At 44.5% G+C, this 20,300-nt stretch overlaps 1 protein-coding gene across 1 annotated transcript in view; it reads right to left on the bottom strand.

Annotated features, from left to right (window-relative positions):
- Window positions 1-20,300, bottom strand: part of LOC137342011 (uncharacterized) — a 116,986-nt gene that overhangs the window by 95,630 nt on the left and 1,056 nt on the right. The window contains exons 2-3 of the mRNA XM_068005590.1: window positions 9,212-9,323; window positions 6,461-6,554 (exon numbers count right to left, since the gene is read on the bottom strand). Of these exons, the coding sequence (XP_067861691.1) occupies window positions 6,461-6,554; window positions 9,212-9,323 (206 nt within the window). The remainder of the gene's footprint in view (window positions 1-6,460; window positions 6,555-9,211; window positions 9,324-20,300) is intronic.

Here is a 20,300-nt window from a genome sequence, read left to right on the forward strand (position 1 = left end):
CACTGTATACTTCCCTCCAGTCTGAAAAACAACTGCTCACCACTACTCTGCTTTCTGTCCCTTGGCCAATTTTGTATCCACGCAACAACTGCCCCTTTAATCCCATGGGCTTCAATTTTGCTAACAAGTATATTACGTGGTACTTTATCAAATGCCCTTTGAAAGTCTATATACACAACATCAACCACCCTCATCAACCATTACTTCATCAAAGGACTCAATCAAATTAGTCAAACACGATTTGCCTTTAACTTATCCCTCTCCCTTTTTTTGAACAGGGGTTTAACATTTGCAATCCTCCAGTTCTCTGGCATCACTCCCATATTGTGGCCAGAGCTTCCACAATTTCCACCTTCACTTCCCTCAGTAACCCAGGATGCATCCCATCTGGACCGGGTGACTTTTCTACTTTGAGCGCTGCCAACCTTTTAAGTGCCTCGTCTTTATCTATTTTTATCCTATCCAATTTCTCCATTACCTCCTCCTTTACTGCTACAGTGGCAGCATCCTCTTCTCTAGTGAAGTCAGATGCAAAGTATTCATTTCGTACCTCAGCCGTGCCCTCTGCCTCCACAAGATGATCTCCTTTTTGGTCCCGAATCGGTCCCATCCTTCCTTTGACTACCCTTCTACTATTTATATGTTTATAAAAGACTTTTGAGTTCCCTTTTATGTTAGCCGCTAATCTATTCTGATACATTCTATTTTGCCCCTCTTATTTCCTTTTTCAGTTCTCTCCTGTACTTTTTGTATTCAGTTTGCTTATCTATTGAATTATGAACCTGACACTTACTATAAACCTCCTTTTTCTGTTTCATTCTAATCTCTCCACCTTAATGCACATTACATATCACATATGTCTGTGAACGTAACTCACTTGTTTGAAGGATGCTATTTATAGATAGTTATAACAATCTGAAATAATTTTATGCAGCTGGACTAATTTTATGCAACTGGAGGGCGATGGCGGCAGGGGGCCGGCGCGATGGCGGCAGGGGGCCGGCGCGATGGCGGCAGGGGGCCGTCGGATCTCTCAGGGACCAAAAAAGAATATAATTGGTTTCAATTTTAATTACAGACTTTACTACTTACCTATGCCAATATGGCTGCTGGCTTAAAGATGTAGGCTGCCCCACAGTGACACTCAGTGGCCAAAGCCTGCAACTGCAGGCAGACGCAACTTTTTATCGATTTTTATCATTCAACCTCAATGAAACATTAGCTAATGTTTTATCAGCTAACATCATGTGACATTTAACATTACAAAACCCCAATCACAGGCACCATGTACACAGGCATAACTGGTGCTGCATCAAAATGTTGGCACATTTATAACGTGTCTCCCATAGAAACTCTAATCCATTCTCCTAGTTTCTCTGTCTCATCTGTTCTGACGATGCCACCTTCCACACCAATGCTTCCGATATGTCTTCCTTTTTCCTCAACTGAAGATTCCCCTCCACCGTGGTTGACAGGCCCTCGACCATATCCATCCCATTTCCCTCCCTCCAAGAACCACGATAGGGTCCCCCTTGACCTCACCTTCCACCCCACCAGCCTCCACATTCAACGGATCCTCCGCTCTTTCCGCTGCCTCCAGCACGATGCCACCACCAAACACATCTTTCCCTTCCCCTCCCAGCATTCCGAAGGGACCGTTCCAGGAGGGCAGGAGTGATTAAATGACAATGGGGATGACGTTGCAAGGCAAGGAGATTGGTAATGGGACAAGTAAAGAAACAAAAGGAAGTGACATTCTGGTCTGCTCTTCCATCACCCCCAACACCTGCTCCCCTTCCCACGGCACCTTCTCGTGCGAGCACAGGAGATGCAACCCCTGCCCTTTCACCCCCTCCCTTCCCACCGTCCAGGGCCTCAAACACTCCTTCCAGGCAAAACAATAATTTACTTGTACTTCTTTCAATTTACTATACTGTATTCGCTGCTCACAATGTGTTTTCCTCTACATTGCGCAGACCAAACGCAGATTGGGTCATTGCTTTGCTGAACACCTTCGCTCTGTCCGCAACCGTGGCCCTGACCTGCCGGTCGCTGGCCATTTTAATTCCCTCTCCTACTCCCACTCTGACCTCTCTGTCCTCAGCCTCTTACACTGTTCCAATGAAGCTCAACGGAAACTCGAGGAACAGCACCTCATCTTTCGTTTAGACACTTTAGAACATTGATTTCAATAACTTCAGATCATAACACTGCTCCCATTTTTTCGGACAGCGGGTGCTGGTAATGGTTCTGCTGTTGCCATTTACAGCTGCTCTAGATCCATCTTTTGTTTCTTTACTTGTCCCATTCCCACCCTTCTTGCCTTGCACCATCATTCCTTTTGTCATTTAATCACTCCTGCCCTCCACCCTATCACAGACCTTCCCTTTTGATCTTTCTGCTCCCCCCTCCCCCTTTCCCTGGCTCTGTACTTGCTTAAAAACTTAAATCTTTAGCTTCTTCCAGTTCTGACAATAGGTCATCGACCTGAAACGTTAAATCTGTTTCTTTCTCCACAGATGCTGCCTAGACTGCTGAGTGTTTCCAGAACTTTCTGTTTTTAATCCCATAGAGGGAGCCAGACATAGGACTTTTCAGTGTATTCTGTAATGGACTGTTGTGGTCTACTCAGCATTTTTAACACACGATAAATACGTTAAAAGTACCGAGGGAGTGCTGCACTGTCAGAATTATCGTCTTTCGGATGAGGCCCCATCTGCCCTCTCACATGGATGTAAAAGATCCCATTGCACCATTTCGAAGAAGAACAGGGGAGTCCTGGCCAATATTTATCCCTCAACCAACATCACTAACACAGATTATCTGGTCATTATCACATTGCTCTTTGTGGGACCTTGCTGTGCGCAAATTGGCTGCTGCGTTTCCTACATTACAAAAGTACCTTGTTGGCTGTGAAGCTCTTTGGGACGGCCTGAGGTCATGAAAGGCAGTATATAAACGCAAGTTCTTTCTTTCTTTAATGGATACCCAGGAGCGAGTTACAGACTGGAATCTAATCAAGGGGCTCAGAGAGGTTTTTCACCTCAGTTTTCTCCCTTCTCCCGAAGGCACGGACTATTGCTAGGGTACTAGTACTGGCTGTTCTACCAATATCTCAGCCAAATGACCATTCTTCATTAGTGAGCCTTGACAGTGAGTGTCAGCATATTTTTCAACATTGAAGGGTGTTACAGCTGAACCTGCAGCATCTCAGTTGCTGCCTTAGCTGAAATAAGCCAATAGCATAGACCTGGGAATCGAACTTGGGACCTTCTGGCTTTTAATGGCTTAGAAGTACATTGGTTTATAGTTTTCTTCCACTCGGCCACTGGGAAAGGTCAGAGAGTTTACATATAGATTAATGGATCACTGGGAATGAGTTCCAGGCTGTAATTTAATTGAGGGATTAGATGAAGTCGTAAAGCATGAAGCTAGCTTGAGTAGTTTATAACAGTCACCTGAACCACAAACTGAGATTACGGCCTTAAAATCATTCCCGCGTAAGTGTTATTATTAACAATGTATACTTTGGAGTTTCCTGGGCCTGCTTTATCCCATTTTCTGTTGTCCTGGCAATGGCTAGTGACATTCCAGCTAGTCAGTCTTTACTAATACACAGTCAGTATAAAATATACTGTCAATTTACATTATAATGGAAATGGGAAGGGCATAAATTTAAGACAATCACAAAAAATAATGAGAGGTTAGAAAAAAAAATTCACGGAGGGTATGGGAATGTGTAACTCTCTGCCACAAACCACTGTTGAAGTAGTTTACAAGTTCTTTAAAAGGAAATTAGATAGTTGTTTGGAAAACAGTGATATGAAAGGGTTTGTGGAGTTTGCAGGACAGTGGGATTAGACTAGGTGGCTCATGTGGAGAAACACATTGACACTGACTTGATGGACTGAATGGTCTGTTTCTGTTCCTAAGAGTTATAGCTCACCTGTCCCCCACCTCACAACTTATAGGTCTAAAAACTCCCCAAGTAGATCACAGCCTCCTTCTCCAGCGAAGCTGTGCCCTTTTATTTTAAATTGTCTTATCTGCAGACATTGTGAAACTGCACCTACAGGAGATGAACTTCCACAATGTAATTAAACTGGACAAGGACAGTGACCATAAATCAGTCCAGACTGTAATATCAGCTTCCCCGTCTCTCTCTCGCATTCAGGCCTCGTCACACACATGCTCTTCCCCATCTCTCACACACTCACCATGTTGCACTCGATATCTCACATACACATACTCTCTTCATTTCTCTCAAACACCAATACTCTTTCTATCTCTCACAGATCCTCCTACCTCTACATTCTTGAGGTTCCACTCCCACCTGCTTTACACCTAAGATTCCTCCCGCCGCCTCCCCCCCCCCCCCCCCCGACCCCATACTCTCTTCGTACATATCCAATGTAAATTCAACTTCCCCTCTTAGGCCAATTTGATGTCAGCTCCACCTCATCCTGTCCCCTCCTTGGCTGTTCCTGCTCCTTACCCCATGCTGTTCAGTTGCCTTCAACCTGCCAGCGAGACTGGCGGCCCATCTAAAATAAGTGGAGGCGAAAATTGGCGCATTGAATGTCACCAAGCATTCCTCAAGCTCCCCTTGTATTGTTACTATGACGACAGGCTCAGCACCAGTGAAAATGAGCCATTCCAGTCACCGCAGCAGAGTAAGCTAAGGTTGCTCCTCCCCACCACCCACTCCCTCACCTCTTAGCAATTTCAGTCCCTGAAATTGAAACCAGGATGCCCAACAAAGAATGTCAGGAGTGGGTGGGAATGGGAGTCAGGCACAGTGGGTAGGAAGCCTTTGTGAGAGGAACAGCAGCCAAAAGTGGGCTGGAACGATATCAAGGGTGGTCCAGTAGTTAGCAAATGAGTTCAATTGTAAAATGGTGTCTAAAACACCACGTCAGGGGCAGGACTCCTTTGTGACAGAAATGACGCAGTATCAGTATCAGTAAGCGTGTCACGTCCTTCTCCACTGCTTCCTGTCTACATTCTAATTTTATGAGTTTACATAAGCACTGGAAGATGATAAATGGAAGCTTTTATCAGCAATAATAAGTCTTTCACAAAACACCAAGGCCCAGTTATCACACTGCTGGCATCATCTGGTTTCTACTCTGCAGAGAGCAATATTAACCAGCCAATGCCATGGCAACAGAACTAAGATCAAAATGACCTTCTCTTTATGTTGCTGGTTGACTGATCAATAGTACCGGCCACAATTGCTCTTTTGTTTGTCATTGGCATAGGTTAGACACACAGCTGAGGACCATTTTATTACGGGATAATCTCACTACCATCAACGGTGGAATGTCGTCAAAAATAATTCTGTTGGGAAAAGATGAAACTGTGGGTCACCCTCATGGCTCAGCAAGTATATCCAGTGAGTAACCCACGACCTCCACCACTTAGAAGGACAAGGGCAGCAGACGCATGGGAACAGCGCCACCTCCAAGTTCCCCTCCAAGTCACACACCATCCTAACATGGGACATATATCGCCCGTTCCTTCACCATCGCTGGGTCAAAATCTTGGAACTCCCTACCTAACAGCACTGTGGCAGCACCTTCACCACACGGACTGCAGCGGTTCAAGGAGGCGGCTCCCCACCACCTTCTCAAGGGAAACTAGGGATGGGCAATAGATGACGGCCTTGCCAGCAACTCCCACAACCCGAGAATGAATTAAAAAAGAAAGTCGAGGGTTCGATCTCTGGCCTGTGCTGAGTTAGCTGATCACAGCTGCGGTGATAATAAGGCCACAATGAACAGCTTCTAGGCACCCGGTCGGGGAAGGAAAAATCGTGCAAAGTCAGGTGAGGCCACGATTGGGTTCGGCTGTCATGGCCACACAGGTTAAATTGCTCACACTGTTTAAGTTGACAGAAAAGTAATGACCACTTGGGCACTTGGTGTCAGTGGAACGGTACCCAACATGAGTGAGTGCCTTTGTGAAAGGAGGAAGGGAACAAAAAAAATCTGATTCATTAGAATCCCCACATTTTGTCGATGAGCTCATGAAGAACACCTGTGAGATGAACATAAAATTATTCTCAATGGGGATTGTTGTTCAGGAGAAGCAGTGTGGGATTTTTTTGAGGGTATGAGGGAAGGAGTTTGGGATCTCTTGAGGGTATGAAGGAGTATGGGATCTCTTGAGGGTATGGGGGAAGGAGTGTGGGATCTCTTGAGGGTATGAGGGAAGGAGTGTGGGATCGTTTGAGGGTATGAGGGAAGGTGTGTGGGATTTTTTGAGGGTATAAGGGAATCAGGGTGGGAGTTAGTTCATGGGACCTAATCTTTGTGCTAAAAATGTGGCATAAACAAGATGTTGGATATGGTGGAGGACTAACATTTGTCAAATGTGAAACGGTATCTGAGGAGAATAGGGGGCTTTGTGCAGGCAGCCCAGTAAAACACTGCCTTGTCACCGATCAGCTTGTACTCACTGTGAGGGAATCTCTCCTCTGGCCGCTTGTGACGAAAGTAATTCCTTGTGTCTCAATAGCCACTCCTGTCTTTTGAATGTGCTCTTCAACATACCTAGAAGGTGCAGGAAAAGGTTTGAGAGTGGGTGCTGGTGATTTGAAAAGAAAGACACGGAAAGAGCAGATCAATTTGCTGAATAAAAATAACTTGGTTGCTTATAAGACAATAAACGGAGACTTTCACACAAATAACTATCAATGGGTTCCTTAAAATTTATAATCTTAGTTTATTTGGGTAAAGGCTCAGGTTTGATTCCGATCTGGTGTGCTGGGGCTAGCCGATAGTAAGGGCAGCAGTAGGTTGCTATAATTGGCTGCAGCACCCCAAGGCCAAGGAAAGCTGAAGTCACCCAGGGTTTCCTCCCCTGATCACTATCAGATGGAACGTGCGCGCGCAGTTAGCATTAGGCTCGCTGCAATACCTCCATGGTTGGACAGCCTGTCGACATTCACTGTCTGGTCTCACGCCACAATAGCCACTTGGGTGAAGTACTGGGAGGTGAACCACAGCCATGGAAATTTACCCCAGCGACTGTCAGAGATCAGCCAATCATAACACAGGCCAAGGGTCGAGCCTGGCGCCTTCCTGGAATGGCTCGGCTCTTCACTGGATAAACTCACCGAGGCCTCGGAGAACCGTCTCAGAAAAGGTTTATTTATCATGAGACAAACAAAAAAAAAGAAAATAAAGCTCTCAGAGTTGCATCCTGTGACAAATCTCATGAATGTCAATAAATGCCCTGAGTAGCTGCCCCAAGTACAGGTGCTTTATATAAGAGGTCCAGGAGGCAGTTATAAAAGCCATTCTGAGGTTATCTAAGCCATAACATATCACCTATCCTACTGATGTCAATTAAACTTTGTGACATCTGTGACATCTTTTTGACTTTATTAAACATGACTTTCCGTTGACAAATCCTTGCTGGCTGTGCTTGACTATCCTAAATGCTCACTAATTTAATGTTGAATTATGGATATCAAGAGTTTGTCCACAACTGACTTTAGACCAGTTGGTCTATAGTTACCTAGTTTACCCTCTCTCCCTTCTTAAACAAAGGTGTTACATTGATTTCTCTCCAGTGCCCACCCACCCAACAAAATTTGCATATTTAAGGTGGATTTAAAAATTGTGCTGAGACTCCTATCTCCTCTTTGATTTCCTTCTGGAGCATGCCAATGGGTCCTGGTGACTTATCCAGTTTCAGTTTTGTTCAATTTTTTAGGATCTGATCTTTAGGAGGTGGGTAAGGTCAACAGTGCTCCCAAATCGCCTCTCCTATTCTGCACCTGCTCTTGGCAGCACAGCTGAGATTAGGAACTTGAGTGTGAGGAATAGAGGGTATCAATTTTTATCTCAGCACATTTCTTGTGATTTAACTTCCAGTGGAACTGTAGCTGATCACCTCATTATGTAGGACTCTTGAACACAATTAAAACATTGCAACCTTGTCCTTTTCAACAACTACAACTTGGATTTATTTAGCACCTTTAAGGTAGTAAAAATATCCCAAGGCATTTCACAGGAACGTTGTCGGACAAAATTTGATAGCGAGCCTGATAAAGAGATATTAGGACAGGTGGTCAAAGAGGTAGGTTTTAAGGAGCGACTTAAAGGAGGAGTGAGAGGCAGAGAGGTTTAGGGATGAGAATGCCAGAGTTTAGGGCCTAGGCAGCTGAAGGCACAGCCGCCAATGGTGGAGCGATGAAAATCAGGGATGCGCAAGAGGCCAGAATTGGAGGAGGGCTGCGATCTCGGAGGGTTGTAATGCTGGAGGAGGTTATAGTGATAGGGAAGGGTGAGGCCATAATGGGATTTGAAAACAAGGATGAGAATTTTTTTTTAAATCGAGGCATTGCCATACTGGGAGCCAGTGTAGGTCAGCGAGCACAGGGGTGATGGGTGAATGGGACGTGGTAGAAGTTAGAATACGGGCAGCAGAGTTTTGGATGAGCTCAAGTTTACGGAGGGTGGAAGGTGGGAGGAATGTAGGAGGAATGTAGAGATACTGTTATGGCCCTGAAATGGCTAAAATCATTATATTGGGGAGGTTTTTTCCCTGTCACTTTCTCAAATATCTATAACGAGCATGCTCCACAATCTCTGTGCAAACACTACTGGGGTTAGACTGTGCTGCTGACTAACGTGCTTTAATCTTTTATTTTTTTGGCTTGCCGTAAAAGTTTAAATTTCGTCTGCAATGCGAGGGCATCACCATGTCATTGTGTGCTCCTCCTTTATAAACATTGTGAAGTATCTTGGAGCTGGAAGTGTTCTGATATACAGCAGTTTGCCCTCGGGGCATTGCAAGGAGTTACCAAGGTTACCCAATGAGGGTGATGGGGGAAAAGGGGGTGAGAGTCAGTCAGAGGAAGAATCACCTAAGTCTCCTCAAGCCTGCCTTCTTACTGCCCAGTAATGCTGTAATACTAACAGACACAGAAACGGGTCACTGCTCACCATCAAGTTCTCTTATCCTCAGAGATCCTTGTAAGTGCCTTAAAAGAATGAAAATCACTAGAAGGAAGTGTTTTCCATACTGGTGAATTTCTCCACATGGAATTGGTTCCTGAAGCACTGACGAGGACCGACACACTTTATCCCTTTCAAATTCACAAACAATCTCACTCTCTTCAGATTCAAACCCCATTCCAATAGAAGCAACTCTGCAACATAATTGCGACCTAAGTAAAAGGTGAAGGAGCCGTTCTTACCAATTGATGAACGTGCTCTTGCCAGAAGAATGGTTTCCCATTATCATAACATTAATCTTCTTACGTGGAGGAAGCAGCTGTAGGCCCAGGCTCCTTCCTATCTGCAACAGCCCTAAGGATTACAAGACAGACAACAGTTGTATTGTCACCAATGGTTCAACATAATAAAACTCTTCTGCTCTCCAATTTGTAATAGACACCAAAGCTACCTCTCTGCTCAATGGTCAACGTCTGATGACTTGAAGAAGAAAGAATGGGTTCCCTCTCCTCAGGCTTGGAATGTCATTAAACCAGACACGTTGGTACTTCCAGGTCAAAATCAGTATTCACCTCTAGATGCATAAAACCCCCTTCAAGGTAAGCTGCTTCCTGGTTCCTGTCCATTTTGTCCTTTTACCCCTGGAGTACAGGATTAAATCTAGCCCAGACTGTTGGGATGAAAATCTGTCATCTCTAGAGGTCACACACGAAGTGAGTCAGACGCAGTCTCAAACCAGTTGCTACAAGGCAAATTTCCCATAATTCAACATAAACTTGCAATCTCACTCTGGCACATCCGAAAGATGGCTCGTAGGAAAAATATAAATGCCACACTGTGCAACAGAGGATACTCTTCTGAGTTTGGGGCCACGGCGCAGTGTCGAAATAAGGCAGGAGATTTACCCTGTACTTAACCTATGTTACAGCTGACTTGGGCTTGCTTAATGGAACAATGTAAAGTTTTATTTTGAATCTAACCCATGACCTGGAAATGCTTAATGGAACAGTGTAGAATGACCGTTACTCCGCATCTAAGCCATGATATACCAGGAAATGTTTGATGGGAGTGTAAGGGAGTGTTACTTTACATTTTGTTATATTATGTCTGATGTGGAAGTGCTTGATGTTGACCCAGGGTATGAAAAGTAAAATGCTCCATTCACTAACATAGAAACGCTGATGCATGCAAAAAATAACCAAAAAATATATTGAGAAAGAAAAGAAAGCCAGAATTGCACCTGTATACATCATATCTCTCAGGCACATCTCAAAGCATTTTACATACAATGAATTACTTTGAAGTGTAGAAATGTAGACAAATGTGGCAGCCACAAACAGCATGAGGATGAATGACCAGCTAATTTGTTTTTAGGAGTGTTGGTTGAGGCTGGGATGTCGGCCAGGATAGCAAGGCAACTAAAGAAAGAAAGACATGCATTTATATAGCACCTTTCATGACCTCAGGATGTCCCAAAGTGCTTTACAGCCAATGAAGTACTTTTAAAGTGAAGTCACTGTTGTAATGTAGGAAACACAGCAGCCAATTTGTGCACTGCAAGCTCCCACAAACAGTAATTAAATAAATGATCTGATCGTCTGTTTGGTTGAGGGATAAATGTTGGCCAGGACACCGGGAGATCTCCCTTGCTCTTCTTCGCATAGTGCCATGGGATCTTTTACATCCACCTGAGAGGGCAGCGAGGGCCTCAGTTTAACATCTCAACCCAAAGATGACACCTCCGACAGTGCAGCACCCCATCAGTAATGCACAGAAGTGCCAGCTTACATTATGTGCTCAAGTCTCTGGAGTTGGGCTTGAACCCATAACCTTCTGACTCTCAGATGACAGTGCTACCACTGAGCCATGGCTGACACCTAAAACAACCTCAGTGGCCCATACGGTGCTGCTCTTCCTTGTGTAGTGCCAAGAGATTTTTCATGCCTACGTGAGCCATCAGAACAGGCAGACAGGGTTTCAGTTTAACATCTCAGCCATAGGGCGCCATGTCTGAATAATGTAGCGCTCGCTCAATACTGCACCCAAAGTGTCAACTTAGATAATGTGGACAAAACCTGGAGTGGGTCCCACAACCTTCAGAGCTGAGAGTGCTACCAACTGAGCCAAACTGACACTTTATTTTCAAGAAAGCTAAGCCACCACTTTAATTTCAAAGGTTTTAAATATAATTAAGTAATAATTCAATTCACACTCACTTGCTGCACTCTTACCATGCCTGAGACAGCAGTATTTTAAAAAAAAACGTTAAGTGAAATGCCAGCAGCAAAGACCTATTTCAATGGAGTTTTAGTGTCTGGTTGTCATAGCTGGTTTGCAGTGAGTGCACTTGCTTTCCTGGGAAGTAGCTGCATCTTCACAGTTAGCTTCCTGCTGCCCTGTCTCCAAGGCATCAGCCCTCCAATAAGGAGAGGAAGAAACGCCAACAGTGATCAGTGGAAAGAGGCAGGGTTACACGTTCATTGTGAGCTAACAGTACTTCCCGCAGCACAACATGGGCGACGTGAGACACCGATGAAGTTTAAAAACCCATATATACCTTCTGGGCATTCTTCTGTGACCATCAGTGTGAAGGTCGTCATTGCTACTTTTTGCACCAGTGTCAGCATAAAGCACTCCTATACCTGCTATAGCAGATTAGATACAGGTTAAGCTCATCACTCTCCCCCTTGAAATTAGATTTGTTGAATATTAGCAAATCAATGCCTAATATGTTTTTATAAAATTCCTTTGGTTGTTATTTTAAAATAAAGGCTCCATTAAATTAGCATATGAAGTCGGAATTTCAATTTCATGCGATTGGATTTATTAATAATTAAAGAGTCTCATTTATAAGTGTGTGCCGTAACCCCAATCTCAGAACAGAGAATCCCGACTGCCCAAATGCAACATTTCCACTCTTCACACCAGCCATTTTATGGCCTCTCTGAGAAAGATTGCTAATTTAGTACCAATTTGGTACCAAATTGCGGGCTGTGGCCCCCATTCACCGGAAACCAGGTTTACAATGCCCCAAATTAATTTCATGTATGATGGTCATACAAGCAAGGAGACCCTCATCTCATTAGTCAACTTTGGATTTAAACCCAATTCCCAGAGTCGAAAGGACAATGTCCAGTGCACCATGGCACCTAATGTCAGTGAGGAGAAAATACAGACCAAAGTCTGAAATCTGAACACAGTATTAAGATGGAAGATCCCTAATGTACTTATTTCCCTTAATCTGTTCCTTCATGTAAATGTCAAGAATAACCATTAGCACAGTAAATTGTGTAGATGACAGCAGGAAATTACAAAGGGACATTGATAGATTGAGTGAGTGGGCAAAACTGTGGCAGATAGAGTTCAATGTGGGGAAATGTGAGGTCATCCACTTTGGATCCAAGAAAGACAAATCAGAATATTTTCTTCATGGCAAGAGACTAGGAACTGTGGAAGAGCAATGGGATTTGGCTCTCCAGGTACACAAATCACTAAAAGCTAGAGCACAGGCACAAAACGTAATCAAAAAGGCTAATGGAATGTTGGTCTTTATCCCAAGGTGGCTGGAATACAAAGGGAAGGAAGTTATGCTTCAGTTGTACAGAGCCTTGGTCCATCTGGAATACTGCGTTCAGTTTTGGACACCGAACCTCAGGAAGTAGATATTAGCCTTAGAGCGGGTACAACGTAGATTCACCAGAATTATTCCAGGGATTAAAGGGTTAAATTATGACAAGTTGCAAAAACTTGGCTTGTATTCTCTTGCATAGAGAAGGTTGAGGGGTGATCTAAATGAGGTGTTTAAAATGATAAAAGAATTCGACCGGGTAGATACAGAGAAGCTATTTCCTCTAGTGAGGGAATCCAGAACAAAGGGGCACAATCTTAAAATTAGAGCTAGTCCATCCAGAAGTGAAATCAGGAAGCACTTATTCACATAGAGGTTAGTGGAAATCTGGAATTCTCTTCCCCAAAAGGCTACGGATGCTGGGTCAAGGTTATTAAGGGATATGGATCAAAGGTGGGTAAGTGGAGTTGAGGTACAGATCAGTCACGATCTACTTGAATGGTGGAACAGGCTCGAGGGGCTGAATGGCCAACTCCTGTTCCTATGTTCCTAGCTGATTATCTGGATGGAAGGTCAGACTGGGAAGGATTGAGAAAGGACCGTATGTTTAGGATGCTGTATCTGACACTTCAAATAAACAAATACTTGGCATGAAAAAGAATTCTCCTCAAACCATCTCAGTGGCCAAGAGACTGGGGCAGCAATCTGTTTCTAAGGCTGCACCAATAATGCTCAGTACTGGACACTAGAAGCTCCATAAAAGAGGCAGGTGACTCACAGTCCCTGTCGGTGAAGTGCCGTACCTGTGTCCTGCATCTCCACAACTGTGGGCACAAGCTCGCCCATTACAGGAGTTGCAAGCACAATCCTGTGTGCTGCCCCTTCATGCATCTCCTGCTGCTGGAACTCCACTGCACTACCCCACAATGACCTTCTATTAACCCTACGCTCTGAAATAGCAATGTTCAGAGTACAATTTATAACAGGATTCCTCGGTGCATCTTGCAATTAGAAAATTTCTGGATCAAGTACATTTGTAGTGAGCATTTCCATTCTATTCTATTGCATTAACACATCATGGCTGTACATAGTTTACCATAACCAAGCAACAGCCCCTCACCGGAACAGCACTTCAGAAGCTCTGAGTCATGCTTGCCTCAATTATATTTAAAAGCTCAGTGATCTACTTAACTTGAAGTCCTGGTATTCAAACTTAATGCCTTCTCCATTAACATTGAACCTATTATATTTAAATGGATCTCTCACAATTGCCCCATCCCACAGTGGCACCCTTTCAACTAGCTCATTAAAACCATCCTGTGCTTCACCTCCCATAGCAGACGGTTTGAGAAGCCTCACCAGCTTGGCTTCTGCTCAAATCACAATTTGCTGGAGACACAAAAGCAGGGCAGGACCACACACCAATATTGGACTTGGGAGTACATCAGGGTTACACCCACTGCAGCACTCAGGCACATGCTCCTTTCACTCTGATATAACAGACTGTTTCTGACTCCAATAACAACTTGCTTTTATATATGCTCCTTAAATAAAGGAATGCCTCGGAGAGAAAGGGAAGGCACATAGAACCTGGAAAGGATTGAGAGAATCAAAGGCACAGTCAGAGAACCAGAATTATAGAAAGTTACGACACAGAAGGAGGCCATTTGGCCCATCATGTCCGTGCCGGCCGAAAAAGAGCTAGCTAGCTTAATACCACTTTCCAGCACTTGGTCCATAGCCTGTAGGTTACAGCACTTCAAGTGCTCATCCAAGTAACTTTTTAAATGTGTTGAGGGTTTCTGCCTCTACCACCCTTTCAGGCAGTGAGTTTTAGACCCCCACCACCCTCTGGGTGAAACGTTTCTCCTCAGCTCCCCTCTAATGCTTCTACCAATTACTTTAAATCTATGCCCCCTGGTCACTGACCCCTCTGCTATGGGAAATAGGTCCTCCCTATCCATTCTATCTGGTCTCGTCATAATTTTATATATCTCAATTAAATCTCCCCTCAGCTTCCTTTGTTCCAAAGAAAACAACCCCAGCCTGTCCAATCTTTTCTCATAGCTAAAATTCTCCAGCCCTGGCAACATCCTCGTAAATCTCCTCTGTACCCTCTCTAGTGCAATCACATCTTTCCTGTAATGTGGTGACCAGAACTGTACGCAGTACTCAAGCTGTGACCTAACCAGTGTTTTATGCAGTTCCAGCTTAACATCCCTGCTCTTATATTCTATGCCTCGGCTAATAAAGGAAAGTATCCCGTTTGCCGCCTTAACCACCTTATCTACCTGTCCTGCTACCTTCAGGGATCTGTGGACATGCATTCCAAGGTCCCTCTCTTCCTCTATACTTCTCAATATCCATCCATTTATTGTGCACTCCCTTGCCTTGTTTGCCCTCCCCAAATGCATTACCTTACACTTCTCTGGATTGAATTCCATTTGCCACTTTTCTGCCCACCTGACCAGTCCATTGATATCTTCCTGCAGTAATCAGCCTTGTGTCAGTCGTGGCTCAATGATCGCACTCTCATCTCTGAGTCAGAAGGTGATGGGTTCAAGCCCCATTCCAGAAACTTGAGCACATAATCTAGGCTGGCCCTTCAGTAGTCAGGGGCTGCTGCACTGTCGGAGGTGCCGTCTTTCGGATGAGACGTTAAACCGAGGCCTCAGGTGGACGTTAAAGATCCCATGGCACTATTTTGAAGGGCAGCTGGGGCGTTCTCCCCAGCGTCCTGGCCAACATTCATCCCTCAACCAACATAACTAAAACAGATTATCTGATCACTTATCTCATTGCTGTTTGTGGGCTCTTGCTGTGCACAAATTGGCTGCCGTGTTTACTACATTACAACAGTGATTACACTTCAAAAGAACTTCATTGGTTGTAAAGCGCTTTGAGACGACCTGGTGTCAGGAAAGGCACTATATAAATGCAAGTCTTTCTTTTCTTTTAATTGAAGTCAGCAGAGTAGTGGGTCTCAGTTGGAACAAGTGGCTGGAGAAGATTCTTGAGTTAAATTGAAGCGAGACCATGGAAAGATTCATTGAAGGGTGGAGGAAGGGAGGCCAGCGAGGACAGCACTCAAGGTATTATTTTTTGCGTTGATGAAGGTACGGCTCAGGGGTTTGGCAGCGGAAGGAGAGAGATAAAGGTAGATAAAGATACAAATGCCAACTGACTGGGTATGGGGTACGCAATTCTCAGGGTCGAGCAGAAAGCTGATATTGTGTATCACGTAGTTCAGCCTGCAGAGGCAGCTAGGCTAAGTTAATGGAACTCTTGGGTACTGGCGTGAAGCAAAGAGGATTGCTTTAGTTTTGCTGACATTGAGTTGAAGGAAATTTTGTCAAGCACCAAAATTTTGGACAGCCAGATAGGAGGCGCAGCCATGGAATCAATGATGGGTGTCACCAGTGTGTCCATGAAACCTAACCCTGTCTTTGTTGGTGATATCCATAAGCTGAGGGATAGCATGATGATGATAAATATGAGGATATCAAGGATGGGCCTCCGAGGGTAAAAAGGCATGAGAGGAGAAGTTATTCAAGAAGATGGCATGGTTTTATTTGGATAAGTACAGTTCAAACCAGGAGAACATGGAAAATGGAAATAGACCATGAGAGACAGTGGAGGAGAACATGAGGTTAACAGTTTTGAATGCAGGGAGAGGTCAAGGAAGACAAGAAAGACCAAAGACAAGATGGCCGAAGCTGTTTTTATCAGGGTAGACTCAGTCCTATGGGTGAGTCAAAAACCACATGGGAAGAACTACAAAAAAATGCTTGGAGCGGTAAACACAGAAGTGGGTAGCAACAGCCTTGGAGTTTAAGAACTTTGGAAAGAAAGGGCAGGTTGGAGATAGTTTGAGAGAGTGGAAGGTCAAAGGCACCCTTTCTTGGAGGAATGGCGATAGTATCAGAGGATAGCAAGGGATTGATGTTATTGGCAAGCATCGGGCTGAGGAGAGGGAATTGGGCAGTCAGGAGCTGGTTGGAAGCTGGTCAAGAGAACAGATGGTGGCATTCTTAGAGGAAATGAGTTTGGTGAGATTGGAGGAAGAAACTGAGGAGTTGGTGTTGTCAGGGTTTTGGGAAGGGCAGGGCTGACGATTGACAGCAGAACAGAAGGGAAGGCACAGAAGAAGCAGCAAACAAGTGTCTCCAAAATCAAGGTCATCCAAAGAAGTCCACAAACTCCTCATATTTAGTGTCAGAGGCTAGTATGGAGATGGTGGGCAAGGGAACTCTGAAGAGGTGGTGTTGAAGAGGAGGACTTGAAAGTCATTATAGGGATCATCCTGGAACATAAGAAATAGGAGCAGGAGTAGGCCATACTGCCCCTCGAGCCTGCTCCGCCATTCATTCAGATCATGGCTGACCTTCTACTCCAACTCCACTTTCCTGCCCGATCCCCATATCCCTTGATTCCCTTAGTGTCCAAAAATCTATTGATCTCAACCTTGAATATACTCAACGATTGAGCATCCGCAGCCCTCTGGGGTAGAGAATTCCAAAGATTCACAATCCTCTGAGTGAATAAATTCCTCCTCATCGCAGTCCTAAATGGCTGACCCCTTATCTTGAGATTATGACCCCAAGTTCTAGACTCTCCAGCCAGGGGAAACAGCCTCTCAGCATTGACCCTGTCAAGCACTCTAAGAATTTTGATACATTTCAATAAGATCCCATCTCATTCTTCTAAACTCCAGAGAATATAGGCCCACTCTACCCAATCTCTCCTCATAGGACAATCCCAGGAATTTGGTGTAACCCTTCTAAGGCAAGTATATCCTTCTTTGGGTAAGGAGACCAAAACTCCAGGTGTGGTCTCACCAGAGCCCTATATAATTGCAGCAAGACCTCCTTATTCTAATACCCCAATCCCCATGCAATAAGGCAAACACACTATTTGCCTTCCTAACTGCTTGCTGTACCTGCATGTTAACTTTCTGTGATTTGTGTACAAAGACACTCAAATCCCTCTGAATACCAACATTTCTTCGTCTCTCACCTTTTAAAAAAATATTCTGCTTTTCTATTCTTCCTACCAAAGTGGATAATTTCTCATTTCCCCACATTATACTCCATCTGACACCTTCTTGCCCACTCACTTAACCTGTCTATATCTCCTTGCAGACTCTTTGCGTCCCTCTCATAGCTTACTTTCCCACCTAGCTTTGTATCGTCAGCAAACTTGGATACATTACACTCGGTCCCTTCATCTAAGTCATTGATATATATTGTAAACAGCTGAGGCCCCAGCTCTGTTCCTTGCAGCACCCCACTGGTTACAGCCTGCCAACCTGAAAATGACCCGTTTATTCCTACTCTCTGTTTTCTGTCCATTAACCAATCCTCAATCCATGCTAATATATTACCCCCAATCCCATGAGCCCTAATCTTGTGTAACAACCTCTTGTGTGGCACCTTATCAAATGCCTTTTGAAAATCCAAATATACTACATCCACTGGTTACCCTTTGTCTACCCTGCTAGTTACGCCGCCAAAAAAACTCTAATAGGTTTATCAAACACGATTTCCCTTTCATAAACCATGTTGACTCTGCCTAATCATATTATGATTTTCTAAGTGCCCTGTTACCACGTCCTTAATAATAGATTCTAGCATTTTCCCTACTACTGATGTAAGGCTAACTGGCCTATAGTTCCCTGTTTTCTCTCTCCCTCCTTTCTTGAACAGTGGGGTTACATTTACTACCTTCCAATCCACTGGGGCCATTCTAGAATCTAGGGAATTCTGGAAGGTCAAAACCAATGCATCCACTATCTCTGCAGCCACCTCTTTTAAAACCCTACGATGTAGGCCATCAGGTCCAGGGGATTTGTCGATTTTAGTTCCATGAATTTCTCAAGTACTTTTTCTCTACTGATATTAATTACTTTAGTTCCTCACTCTTATTAGACCCTTGGTTCCCTACTATTCCCGGTAACGGACTCCGTCAATAATAGCGAAAACGTATTAAAAATTACTCTCTCTAGCACAGTACTGTACAGTATGTTAGCCACTAGCCACATGTGGCTAATCGGGAATCCAGATGTGGCTAGTTATATTTTTGATTAGTAAATTTTAAAAAAGAGCAATAGACACCATCATTGGACATGTGATGTCAATACTCATTTGCATGGCGTATGCATATGTACTTTTTTGTACATTCTTGGTAAAATGGTAAAACAAAAATCAATGTGCGTGAATGTTTTTGATTGTTATGTCTGCTTTAATTCCTTAGTTATTTGCAAAAATGGTGTGTAACACAGGTTAAAACAACGGGCTTCAGCACCATGGAAACACCATCAACATTGTATGGAGAGGGGAGCTGTCATCGTCGTCAGCTCGACCTGTCAGAATAATTACTCCTGGCCAGCAGCAGAAAGCAAGCTCCAACAGGGCAAGCAGCACCCTACCACGTTCTGGATGGAGTGCGGGGGGGGGGGGGGAGGTCCGGATGGAGAGTGGGGGGTTGGGGGTCCGGATGGAGAGTGGGGGGTTGGGGGTCCGGATGGAGAGTGGGGGGTTGGGGGTCCGGATGGAGAGTGGGGGGTTGGGGGTCCGGATGGAGAGTGGGGGGTTGGGGGTCCGGATGGAGAGTGGGGGGTTGGGGGTCCGGATGGAGAGTGGGGGGTTGGGGGTCCGGATGGAGAGTGGGGGGTTGGAGGTCCGGATGGAGAGTGGGGGGTTGGGGGTCCGGATGGAGAGCGGGGGAGGGTCTGGTGTATCTTGTTGTGCAAGTCAACATTGTCCGCAATCTCTCCGACGAAGTCAAAGTATCACTCTCAACTGCTGGACAGAAGCCTAGAAGCTGCACTAAGATGTGCCATGCCTGATAAATTAATGCCAGAACTCCAAATTTTGGTGAAAGAGAAAGACTGCAAAGTTTCGCGCTGAATGGCAGTTGATGTTTGTTTAGTAAATATTCACGTGAAGTATATTTACCCTGTACTGTGTGTAAGGTATTTTCTACTAAAATTAGTGCATGTGGCTAAAATAGGGGCACCGTATCCACACTTGTGGCTGGTCAGTGACCTATATTGGATAACACTGCTCTAGCACACCCTTGCCATAACGAAATTATGCATCCACACCAAAAATAGACAATCCGAACACAAATCAGATGAACGAACATGAAAAGGAAATGAAACCACATCCTGTCATGTAAAAATACACTAACACCCGCCCAACTCTTACAAAACCACGGCGTTGTAAAGCTTTGTTTGTTTAAAATGGCCCTGTAGCTCGTATCTAGGTAGCCAAACTCCAAAACTCGCTCCAATTCCTCTGACCCAGATCCTAACCATTCCTTCGCAGCCAAGTTCCCACTCCCTATCTTTAACACTCAATACCAACTCAATCCCAAACCGGTATGTTACAGTCCTAAGGCGAGTACAAGTTTATTTCCTGGCACCATAAAGCAACGCTGCCCAACCTTCTGTCTTCATGTGCTCACAAAGGTGAGCCTCAGGGGCCATATGTAATGTTCCCATTAATTTCCACATATCTCAAAAAGAAAAGACTTCCATTTATATGGTGCCTTTCACAACCTCAGGACATCCCAAAGCGCTTTACAGCCAATACTTTGTGAATTGTAGTCACTGTTGTAATGTAGGAAACGCGGCAGCTAATTTGCGCACAGCAAGCTCCTACAAACAGCAACGTGATAATGACCAGATAATCTGTGATGTTGGTCGAGGGATAAATATTGGCCAGGACACCAAGGAGAACTCCTTTACTCTTCTTCGAATA

The sequence above is a fragment of the Heptranchias perlo genome, chromosome 25 (genome assembly GCF_035084215.1).
Source record: "Heptranchias perlo isolate sHepPer1 chromosome 25, sHepPer1.hap1, whole genome shotgun sequence".
NCBI lineage: Eukaryota > Metazoa > Chordata > Chondrichthyes > Hexanchiformes > Hexanchidae > Heptranchias > Heptranchias perlo.